The sequence below is a fragment of the Phalangium opilio genome, unplaced genomic scaffold (assembly GCF_054372755.1).
Source record: "Phalangium opilio isolate 3A_F unplaced genomic scaffold, DU_Popi_V2 ptg000329l_1, whole genome shotgun sequence".
NCBI lineage: Eukaryota > Metazoa > Arthropoda > Arachnida > Opiliones > Phalangiidae > Phalangium > Phalangium opilio.
This window is the reverse complement of record NW_028324226.1, coordinates 6,372,587-6,385,078: the sequence shown is the minus strand read 5'-3', so window position 1 is coordinate 6,385,078 and position 12,492 is coordinate 6,372,587. Positions and strand designations below refer to the sequence as shown.

The following is a 12,492-nucleotide window of genomic DNA, read 5'->3' as shown; positions in this document are numbered from 1 at the left end:
AATATGTTTTCCAAAAGTTGTATGAACCCAATACGTTATGTAATGTAATGCAAAGAATGGAAAAGAAGTCCATGCGTAATTTCGTGTCAACACTCAAACTATTTAAAAGAAATGAATTCAAATAAATCTTAAGGCATTTTCTTTAAATACTGATATTTACACAAGATCTTTTTTATTGTTCATTAAATACAAAATGAAAAATTGCACATGAGTAAATAATATGAAGAAAAAATTTATGGTGATTTACAAACTTCTGTTTTTTAATAAAATAATATTAATACGGGATAATTATTATTTTTCTTTTCAAATTTTTTTTAATTCAAATATTATTTTGGGGGAAAAGAAAATTAATATATATATATATATATTTTTGTATTATTTACAGATCGATCGACACGTTTTTAATTATGATGCAATTCGAGTCATAACAAATTGTATGCCAAAGCTTTGTTTGTTTTTTCGCCCATTATGTGAAATTTTGGTGAAATTTCATCAAACATCGCTGTACGTAAGTAAATTTTAAATTCCAATTTCTTTAAACCCCTGTTTTTTGGACCCTTCCTGTAGACTAGAAAAATTACTACATTTTTTGAAATCCTTATTTTATTGTTTTTCGCGTTGCATTTCTCCCCGTTTTTGTTGAGTTCAAATCTGGACTCTTTTCCCCGTATTATATTTTTATTTTTTTTTTTTAATTTGGGCTAAATTTTGATCATCACTAAACTCCCGTTGAACTTTCTCAATTATTTAAAGTAATTAATTGTTTTTGCGAGGTGGTTTTTAATTATGGGTATGGTTTACTGGAATTGAAGTATTTCAAAATGAGTTTTGAGAGTTGAAAAATAATTGTTAACCAATCACGATTTTCACCTTATAATGGGGAGCCAATGAGAAATGGTATTTACGCTTACTACTTCAATGATTTCTGGCTCTTTAATCAAACCAGGGATGATTTAATTTTAGAAGAAGGAATGGAGAACTGAGTAATGTGGGCGCGCGTCAAGTCCCGAACCCCCTTCCTCGGGACGGGGGGTATGAAAGAAGAGGCGGGTTATAGCGACAGAGATAAAAAGGAATAACGTATTTTTCGCCGTCTCCGTCAGCAACGTCATCAAAACGTAGTTTAAGTGAGCTAATAAGATAATTTAAACTTTTCGTTACGTGTTGGAGGTAGGGGCTCTTTACTGGGCTATGAGTCGGACTGAAGTAAATACCAACCGTTCTCCATTCCTACTTCTAAAATTAAATGTATCCCTGATCAAACATAAGGCGAATTAATGTTAATTTCAAGAAAACATCTTTTCATTAAAGATAATGGGAAAGTAATGAAAAAAAAAGACTTCCTCTAATGTCTTTGTGACCGTCTTATTTTAGACTTGGACCAGTGACGTAATGTAACTTGCCACTGTCATTAAAATTGTGACTGCTTGTTTGTTTATCAAAAATTGTGGCAGGTATGTGCGATGAAGTTGTGGAACTTAGTTGAATATTTTATTATGGAAGATGACCCTTCGATAATGCGTCGATTACTAGTTGTTTATTGTCGACAAAGAATTAGTTAACGCAAAGGGTCATCTTCCCTTTAATAGTGTTTAAGATGAATCTATTTTAAAATCATTCGTTATCATCGCAATTCTTCGACATTCACACTCGTTTTTGGTTTTGGAGCTCTCTATTCAAATTAGTTTCAATCTGCTATTTTTTTCATTTGAAAATCCTACATCGCGTACAAAATTCCAATTTCCTTTAGCTACATTTATTATTGCACCATAATTACGGGAAATAATTAATTAGTTCCTTCCATATTATATAAGAAAACGTCCCGTTCGCATCTCTTGACGGTCAAGCTTGTGTTAACAACGACACACCTTTTTTTTCTTAAGCATTTCGAATGCGTGTAAAAAGTTCTTCATTTTTCTTCTGTTTGTTTGTTATCAAGTTTATAAATACATTTTGTTTTCATTTAGTACTGGTCAAAAATTGTCTTTTTTCTTTAAACGTTTTTAGTATATAGTTTTAGTTTAGTTCATTTATTGTCCTGCCCACGTGTACCATCCGGGCTTAAAACGTTCATTAACATCTTCATTCATTAAAATAAACTTTTACGAGGTTCTGTATACGATGTGTTTTAGGAGAGAGGATGGCTTATTTTAAATTTCTTTTTAGTTCATTTTTTTCTAAACTCAAAATTTTGTCGAACTGGGTCCGTATTCCATTCTACTTGGCGCACCTCTCATGGCTGTGTTGTATCTGGTGCCATAGACACCCGCGGAATAGTTGGGGTTACCTCCACCCTGGGTTAGGGCAGCGTGGGCGCCGTAGGTTGATTCGGTTGAAGCCGGGTAGGTTGACGAAGGGGTGGGAGAGTAAGTGTTGACCGCTGGTCGGTAGTCGTAGTTATGACTCCTGTAGTTTGAGACTGCGGCCGAAGCCAACGTTACGGACTCGTATTTGGTTATTTTACTGTCTGGATCTTCGTAGTCGTCCTCCGTGTTTGAATCTAAATGGAAAATAAAGGGTTTTTGTAAAATGAATGTAAATCAAAGCCACGATATTAAGAAGTTTAGAAATTTGAGATTAGGGATATATAATTGAGTTAAAAATGTGTTTAGAAAAAAAGCCCAAAGACGTTTATAATCTATAATCAGGGATAGATTTAATTTTAGAAGTAGGAATGGAGAACAGAGTAATCTGGGCGCGCGTCAAAGTCCCGGACCCCCTTCCCCGGGAAAGGGGGGTATGAAAGAAGAAGCGAGTCATAGACTCATAGCGACAGAGGTAAAGAGGATTACGTATTTTTCGCCGTCCCTTTCAGCAACGTCATCAAAACTTAGCTTAAGTGAGCCAGTAAGATAATTTAAACTGTTCGTTACGTGTTGGAGGGAGAGGCTCTAACCGTTTTCCATTCCTACTTCCAAAATTAAATCTATCCCTGCTATAATCTAAGTTTTGTCTACAAAGGGATGGCCACACTAAGCCTGTGGCTTGTTTACACTTAAAAATAAAAATCATAAGCTATGGTAATCAACTCAGTTTTAGGGGTGGCGCATCTAATTTTTTTAATGTCTTTATGTGGCAACTAAATAAACCTGGCTCTTTAGCAAGTATTTTACCCTGATTTTCAGTGTATACTATTCCTTGGAAGTTGGACGACGGTTTAAACGCAAAAATAGCCAGATCATATTAACGTATTCGCTATTAGCGTTTTTTTAGTGCAATGTAATTATTATTGATGTTTAGCTAAAATCAAGGAATTTAATTTAATTTCAGGTCTTTTTTTACTGAATGACGTCACGATAGACATTTCTTGAAGGATCGGGTTCGGCTACAGCGAGGGATCAAAATTTGGGCGACTGAGCTGCACGTAGGATCGCCGGAACCAAACCGAACAATTCTAAACACCTAAAGTGACGTCACTATGGTTCCGGAACGCGTTTGTTTTTCGCGTTATTTTTAAATCGGGTTGTTTAACTTTGTGTGAACTTTGACTTTTGTGGCGCGGTTGCATTTGAACTTGACTCGAATTACGATTATCTACGAGTTCGTCGGTGAGTGAGTACATAATTTGGCACGCGAATAAGCAAATTTTAAGGTCAGAGCGCCGCGTCCCATAGTCCCTGACCCTAATCCGCAAACCAATTGTAACTAGTGAGCAGTACCAAAATGTTGCGCACGCATTAACAAACTTTCAGGTCAAAGCGCAGCGTCCCATAGTCCCTTTCCCTATAACACATCTGGAAATCACGTGATCATGCCACCTTGAAACATTTTAATGTGATTAAATAAAGGCCGATCAAGTTAATTACGGTCCTACCTGGACGGTGGCGGGAAAACCTACAAACTGTCTATCGTGAACTTTCTATTGAAGTCAAAAGTGCATCAATCGGTTTCCCAAAACAGTTAGAAATATAGACACTTCAATTCGCGTCGCGGGTTAGTTTTAAAAGCTAGTTTAGCTTTGTGAACTTTTCGCGTGATAAATTAGTATCGCGTTTGTGCGCGTTTTTGTGTCTGTGACATTTTTCAAAATCTTTGGATTCGATCGTCGTTAAAATGTAAGTACCCGTTTTATTATGCGTTTTTTTTGTCGCTCGCTTTGTTACGTCCCCCTGCTATTTGTGCTATTTTTTTGTTAATGACGTCAGACATCGAAGCCCCGCCTATGATAAATGTATAGATTGTAAAGCGTGGATAAGTCAAGAACTCGTATGATAAGTTATGGATTACATGTTGTTTAATCAAACCACGCGTCGAGCAATTCAAAATACAGTTCGAGAGCCATCAAGTGGACTCTGCTTAGCACCTGAAAATTGTCACGGATTTTCAATACAATAATTTTATGATACGTTCCAATTTAAAGCTTTAGTAAGCTATCATTACAGTGCTTTAAATCCTAAAACTTGGGTAGCTAGGCCTACCTTGTGAATTTAAATTCTTTCAAATTTGTTATTAGAACCCAGCCTATTCAGGGAAATGAGGGAAATTTGTCAGGTTTGAGTAAGTTTGCTCAGAAGGGGTTGCTTCAACTATAAAAAAAAGCCCCACTCCCGTTGTTATTACTCCATATATGGGAAAAATCAGGGAAATATATGGGGAAAAACCTGGAAAACTCAGGGAAATATATGGGGGAAAACTCAGGGAAATATATGGGGAAAACTTAGGGAAATCGGTTTTTCAAAAGTTGTATGAACGTTGTATTTGATTGAACCAAAAAAAATCGTGGATCTTGCTTCGATAGCTCAAGAAATGTTCAACTTAATATTTGAACACAATCTACTTTAAATGAATGTTTTGACTTAAAACTGCAACAATTACTTTGGCTTAATTGAATTTCACCCTAGACCTATTATGAGGTGACCTTTCCTTCGACTGGAAATATCTAAGCCCATATATCGGGCTGGATTACGACACAAACCTTCAAAAATATCTATAATTATAGAAAATAATTATGACAATCGGTCATCTCTGAAAAACATTTCGTTCGACCTGGCCATTTTTAGCCACATCGTATGATGGACATCTACGATGAGGCTCTTAGTTTAACCTGCCCTGTAGTAGTAGTAGTGTTACAGTCCTGCCCTTGGTAGTATCAAATTTTCGTTCGTCATTATTGAACGTCGAGAGAAAATGTTTTTCGGGTTAGTTAACGTTACAATTTACAGGTGGAGTTTTAAACTTAATTCAGGGAAGAAATTTTTAATAGCTTAATTTGCCCTTATTTAGTCACTTTTTGTTTACTATTTTTAAATTAATTAGTCACTTATTCAACTGAATCTGAGCGTGTATCAGCCCTGCTAACTGTATGATTTTGTTTAATTATTTTATAAATTACCGCATATTATGTGACAATCACTCGGAATAAATTAGTTTTTGCACACAAATTCCCTTTCCCCCAACATGACGGCTTTGCCCTGAGCACCGATGTGCAGCCGTTTAAACATTTTTACGGGCGCTCGTTGAGAATACATGTGTTTCATTTCCCCCGTAAAACCACTTTCCTTCGCGTCTTTAACCTTTTAAAGCTATTTTTAAAATATCATTAACTCTTCTTTGAAATGAACCCTTTAATTTCAAAATACATTTAAAGCTACAATAAAGAAACCTTAAACGATCTAGAAAGTTTAGGGAGACTCGTATAAAAAAGACGGAGCTTAATAGTTTTGCATAAACCTTACTCGTGGGGCTGGGCATTAGCCGAAATATTAATAATGGTTTTCTAGTTGAGATTTTTCCCCCCTTAATGTTATGGTAAAGAATTCAACGTGTGTTTTTTATCAGAAATTTAATGTCTTACAACAATGTCCGACCCCTCGAATGGATCCCTTTCCTAGGTACCCCGTTTTTTTTCTTCTTCTCAAAATTCCTAGTTTAGTTTTCATTTTATTATAGTCTGCCACGTACAATCCCAGAACCTATTTTTTATCACCTTTTTTCTATCCTACCCTACCATTTACTTTTTTTATGACGCTTTAAGGATGGGGAGGTTTTTTGGCTAATCTTTTGCGGTTTTAGATCTCTCTTTATTTCGCAAATGTTTCTGAATTGAAAAGACGTTAAAAGAATAGCCTGATTTATCCAGAGAGATGGGGGTCAGGGTTCGTACAAACTTGGAGGTGTCAGGGAAATAAATTTTTGACTAATAGCTAAGGGAGATTAATATTTTTTTCTGGCAAAATTCAGGGAAACATAACTCCTAAATCTATGGGAAAAAGCTGGAAATGTCAGGGGAATCTATGGGGAAAAACCGGGGAATGGCGGGGAAATCCATGGGGGAAAAAACCGGGAATGGCGGGGAAATCTATGGGAAAAGCTGGAAATGTCAGGGGAATCTATGGGGAAAAAACTGGAAATGTCAGGGGAATCTATGGGGGAAAAACTGGAAATGTCAGGGGAATCTATGGGGAAAAAACTGGAAATGTCAGGGGAATCTATGGGGAAAAAACTGGAAATGTCAGGGGAATCTATGGGGAAAAAAACTGGAAATGTCAGGGAAATCGAGTTTCCAAAAGTTTTATGAACCCTGCGGCAACTTAAGAGTTGTTCTTTAAATATCACACTGCCAGTGAAAAGAGTCCCTTGGAAAGACTTTCCCTTAAGAAGGTAAGACTACGAGTCTGGTATCTTGATTTAACTATGAGAAAATTCTCTTGGTTATTTGAAGGTAAATATTTACGAAACTAAATTAGATTTAAGAAAAGTAAACGTTTTCTTTTGCCGGGTTATAAATATCAATACAGTCATCGATTTAAAATGGTAATGAAATGGTTGTGGGTTGCGACTATTTTAGGCCTGATTCGTATTCTTCGTGTCAATAGTATTGAGATGATGTTATGACAAATATTCCCCGCGTTAATAATTTTGAGATGATGTTATGGTCATACAAGAGCACTAAATTCTTTTTATGATCGAGAAATGAAACTGAACTACGTCACTAACTCTCTCATTTAAAAAAGCCATTATGATATTTTTTTCCTTTTTAATTGAAAGATGGTGTAAAATAATGAATATTTCGAATTGGAACCATGGCTCTATCTACAATATTATAGAATATACGAGCAATTAACTTACTACAGCCTATACGAGTTTGAATTAGTCAGGTGGTATTAGTCGTCCAATAGAATTTTATACCCCATACTACGTCAAACGATTATAACTTAGTTTGCTCTTATCTAATTTAATATTGTCAGAAGTGAGATGAGACTAGAAGTGAAGGGCTCTAGCATTGATAGTAGATCCTGGCACTAGTGAACAAATTTGGGGATTTTATGCCGCTTCCCACGCGCCTACACTACTGAGAAAAAAATTGGTCGAGTTCCAAAGACATTTCCTACCCCCTTCCCCTCAACCTAAAGCGGCGAAACACGGACGCGGCTCCTTGAATCTAGTTCGGCCGTCTAGCACCGCGAGCGTCTCACGTATAGGAGGGAAAATTCAGAAACCGCTACCAGAGGGCCAACCGTTGGTGTATTATCAAGAATATTCACTTTCGCCGAGTGAAGAATTTGGTTAACTCAGTACTTCTGGTCTCATCTCCTTTAATATTGTAGATAGAGGCATGGTTCCAATTAGAAAAATTCATTATTTTATACGATCTTTCCAATACATATAAAAGAAAAAAAGAAAAATTCTAGTAGGCTTAGGAAACTTTATTTTAAATTCAACACATAGAAAGTACTAAAACATTTACGTCTATTTTTTTCAACCGAGATATAAAACGAAAGGGGTTTTCGGTTTTTATAGTTTCTACGCTTTTTTTATGGCTTAGAGACGTTTAAATAGATTGGATATCACGGATAAAGGCTATTTCACATAAATGGGAATATCCCACGTTACGATCCCCAAAGAAATTGACTTTTTAAAACCGTCTAATCGCGACCTTTATCCAATTTGCCACGCCTTTCTTTAATGCTCTTTTAAAAGTCTTTAAGTCTTAATTATCTTTAGAATAAAACCCCGATAGAGGATTATCTTTAAGGTCTGGAATAATTATTAGGGTTTTCTGGCCTCTTATTACAATCAATGGTTCTTAATTGGAAATGTACAAAGTTTTTGCGTCCGTCAAGTTATAGGGAGTTGTCAAATTTAAGTGAAACACTATTCCAAAAAAGAAAGTATTATCTTTCTAATTTTAATGAAGTGGCTCATTAGTGAACCCACGTTACGAGGTTACCTCCCTTTCTTAGGATATTATCATTTTTCTTGTCAAGGCTATGAAACGCGTATACCGATAACAAAGGCAGGCGCAGTGAAGCTTATGGCGTCCGGCGCCCATGGAATTTCCTCTAGTAAATCCCAATAAGCTTGAAGGACAGAGGGATGGAGTGGTAACCCCCATACCTATAACGTTGCCTACTGTGCCCCCATCTACGGCAACGAAGTCCTCCCAACATCCTCAGCGTTTAGGAGGGGTTACGGAAACGTCGAGGTCGAGGATGCCTCTGTGTCTTAAATAAGAAGCTAGTTTTCATACAAATACAATGGCGCTATGAGGCAGCCCTTAACAATTGCTTACCGAGTAACCGAACGCTAGGGGCGCGCGCGCGAGGTACACTGGGAGACTTAAGTTGGCGCAATTCACCCAGTATTTTTACCGCTCCATGTTATCTCTTTTCTCCCTTGTGGAAGGGCTTTCAAATTTCAAACGTATCAGCGAGGTTAGGAAATAGGGTAATTGTAGGTAGAAAACACTAGATTCCAGTAGCATAATAGTAAACATTTATGGCCTCATTTAACTAAGGTACCCAGCTACATAGGACAATTAGATTTTTCTTAGTTACTAATTAGTATTGATCAGCACGTCACCAAATGTTTACATCAAAAGTAGGAGAGATAAAAAGGAAATTTTCAAAAAAGAAACTAGACCTACCCGACGATGTTAAAAAGGAATCTTTAATTTTGTTTTTTTAGATATTCTGGTTTTTTGTATTTGATCTTAATATCTCCTGCGATCGTCGTAATATGTTCGAGGGACCCTCCCGTAATTATAAACCTCAAATTCCGAATAATAGCCCGTATCTAGAAAGAAAGAGACAGAATAGAGAGAAGTTACTATATTTAAAAGATTGTTTTTTGAAACGTCTCTCTTAATAATAATAGTCACTGACTAAAACGATCGAATGACTTGGGATAACTATTAAACACAAACTAAAATATCCCATTGAGTCTATAACTCCTAAAAGGTTTAAGCATTTTTTGGGACGTTGCGGGTGCAATATTTTCTACAGGCGTGTGGTGTTTTGGTCTAGGCCTATTTTCTAGAAAGCTTTTACGTTTTTACGATTTGGTAGAGGCAAGAAGTGATATCTTGTTTACTAGGGAGAAGGTATAAATTCCCCACATTTCTAGCTTTATCTCCAGGCCAAATCCAAACGTAGTTCCGGAGTTAATCCCCGCCTCTAAATTACAACCGGCATCTCATTGGTAATTGGAAACTCACGTCAGCGCGACGCCAATGACGGAAATTACGTATTTTCCGATTGAGGAGAGGCCAAAAAATAGCCCGGCCTCCTTTTACGTCCCACCTTGTATTTTGAAAGGGGGACTGGGACTATGACCCACGAATACTTGGGCATCATACCTTCTCCCTAGTAAACTAGATATCGCTTCTTGGTAGAGGTTATCTTTGGAATTTTAAAGAGTATCGTGGTGATGATTTTTTCACTTACCTCTATCCAACTCGTCCAGGGCGTCTCTTAACGTTTTAGCCACCTTTTTCGTGTCGAAGATATACTCGTAGATAAGACCCGCTAGAAGGCCTCCCGCACTAGGTCCTAGCCAATAAACCTGTAAATATAAAAATGTGGTTTTAGATTTGGTTAAATACGCTCCTGTTTGATTTAAAATAAGATTAAGCGTGGTTTGTTAGCTTTACTATATTACTATACCAGGGATCCATGTAATTTTAGAAGCAGAAATGGGCGCGCCTCTAAGTCCCGGACCCCCTTCCTCGGGGGTACGAACGAAGAGGTGGGTCATAGCGATAGAGTTAATAAAGAACTACGTATTTTTCGCCGTCCCCGTCAGCAACGTCATCACAACGTAGTTTAAGTTTGCCAATCAGATAATTTAAAATTTTCGTTTCGTGTTGAAGGGAGGGGCTCAATCATGGGCTATGAGTCGGACTGAAGTAAAGGCTAACCGTTCTTTATTCCTGCTTCTAAAATTACATGGATCCCTGATATTACCCTACCCGAAAGGGTGAAGTTAAAGATCTTTAAACGTTTGTTCAATCAACACGACTTCGTATTTCAAACCCTCTAAATTGCCAAACTCATAGCGTAAATTCTTCCCAGTTCCCACTTTAACAGAGTATAGCCTGGAAGACATATTTCAGATATATTTCTTAATATCAACCGTACACCTAATCTCGTTTTACACTCTTTTTGAGTCAATTTATCTTGACTGCGTGGACATCTATGGATGTTTATATGTCTATCTACGGTATTTCTCTATATTTGCTTCGGACAGAATGAGTAAGGTAGATGGGTCAGCGGTTAAGGATAAGAGGTCGGACATAATATCAAGTTTCATTTCGCGCCAGACTTTCCAGGGAGAATAGGTAATTTGAGGGAAATCGGCACGTTGTGGAACGACTCGGGTCCGGTTGGACGCTAGAAATGGAGGAGGAATACTCGGTAAAATGGCTGGCGGTCTACTCAGACGAATCAGGAAGACCGCCCGGCATTTTTCCTGGTATTCCTCCCCTACTTTCTAGCGTCCCACCGGAACTGAGCCGTGTCACAGCTAGCGGGCCGATTTCTCTCAGATTACCCATCATCCTCTCCATCATCCTTGGTCTTTCTACAACATAAAATGGAATCAATGTCGCAAATTATGGCCATTTCTAAAAGTAGCCCCAAACTACGAACTTAAGACATGATGTAATCCAGTAATTTAATCCTACCCATAACTGTTTTTAGTTTTTTTGAACTTTTCTTTGGAATTCCCCAAATAATTTGTATAAGTGGAGTAGCATCAAGTTTAGTTAAAAAATGTAAACAATTGGATATGATGTTACGGAATAGACCTTTTCGGCGTAAAGAGGGGGGTATGCAACCTTCAGTAAAGGGACATACATTGCCGTCTCTGCCCACTCTCATGATACAAAAATACTACAGCGCAGGCGCCACAAAGCGATATGGAAGGTAAAGTTTTACCCTCGTGTCTTGCCCTTTTAGTTACATCGAAATTGTCTATTTATAGTGAAAGTATCGAACACACAAAATATTAAGTGTTGTTTCGTGTGACACCCTTACAATAAGCTGCATGCGAGTGTTTGACACCTCAAAATAGGCCTAGCACTTTTGTCCTTGCTTCAATGACGTGATGGAAAGCATTCCTCCAATTCACGGGACGTCAGCTAAAGCGAGTTGTCCGAGAGGATGGAAGAAGAGAAAAATGTTCTCACGAGCTGCTGATTCGAATTAGTCGTTCCAAGCGAGAAACAAAAACTTAAAGCCGTGTTTAGTTAACCGTGATTTTTTTTCCTTTTATATTTGTGCCATTGGTGTTACGAACCCTTTCACGTTCTTTCTCTAGCCTTTGTCCATTTGGCTGTGTGAGACGTGACACAATTCTTTTGATGATTTAACTGGGATTTTTGTTATAATTCAAATTTGTTAAATTGAATTAGATCATAATGGGATCTTCTGTGAACGGTCATCAACGAGGATTAAGTTTTGTGGTTAAATGCAAAGAAAGATAGCGGTACACCATTTCATCTGCCCAAGTGATATCTTACTAATGCCAGAAGGGGGTAATAGAAGAAGGATGGCACTCTCTATCCTCTTAATGCTTCAGTTATGTAACGTGATTCTTCCCAGGCAAACCCTTTTTGTTTGCTCTCTTGATCATCAAACTAAGTTCAGAAAGGGCATCGCACCGTGCAGGGTGAATTCTAAAACTGTTTGGTACTAATTCCTCAGCAATCAACGCACAAACCTTGATTGTCTTGACGTGGGACATAAATCCACAAGCGCGTCAAGGCAAAAAGTTAAGCACTAATGGAGAAATGAGGGAACTATTTATCGCGTATGTGATTCGGTTTAGTAATCTTGCTCCAAATGTTCTGATGTTGGGAAGGATCTTGTTACAATTACCCCGCTTTGTGGTACACTTCTCTCGAAGAGAAGCATTATATACTTCTACTAATTCTTAGTTTTTAAAATTGTAAAGTTTGAACTTGACACAACGGTTATCTACAAATTTTCAGGAAGGCTAAAGTGTTTTATTGAACTTTGAACCTGAAAAGAATTCCGCGGCTCATTTTAAAACTCGTGAACTTAGAACTTCAATCGAGTTATATCCGAGGATGATCGAAATGCGAGTAATTCTAAGTTACTCGCGCGTAAATACGGCCATTTTGATAGCATGGTCCTAACCGGGTCAGAGGTCGAGTTAAATAAAATCAATTTATTTGAACCCTTCATTCTCCTTTTATAATAAAATTAATAAATAATTGAACCCGTTTGTTTTGTTAAGTAGTCAATAAAT

General features: G+C 37.4%; 2 protein-coding genes across 4 annotated transcripts in view; one reads left to right on the top strand and one right to left on the bottom strand.

The window, feature by feature from the left end:
* Nucleotides 1-136: 136 nt before the first annotated feature.
* The window catches only part of LOC149610541 (neurogenic protein big brain-like), a 291,238-nt gene continuing 278,882 nt past the window's right edge, over nt 137-12,492 (bottom strand). The window contains exons 5-6 of one of the 2 annotated variants that reach the window (XM_089859107.1): nt 9,666-9,783; nt 137-2,500 (exon numbers count right to left, since the gene is read on the bottom strand). In XM_089859107.1, coding sequence (XP_089715233.1) covers nt 2,184-2,500; nt 9,666-9,783 — 435 coding nt within the window. In that variant the 3' untranslated portion in view covers nt 137-2,183. Of the gene's footprint in view, nt 2,501-8,869; nt 9,016-9,665; nt 9,784-12,492 lie in introns of those variants that run through there. The other variant, XM_089859108.1, reaches the window with a different exon arrangement.
* Nucleotides 3,223-12,492, top strand: part of LOC149610550 (uncharacterized) — an 85,345-nt gene continuing 76,075 nt past the window's right edge. The window contains exon 1 of one of the 2 annotated variants that reach the window (XM_089859079.1): nt 3,223-4,055. The gene's annotated coding sequence lies outside the window, so the exon portion shown is untranslated. The remainder of the gene's footprint in view (nt 4,056-12,492) is intronic. The other variant, XM_089859077.1, reaches the window with a different exon arrangement.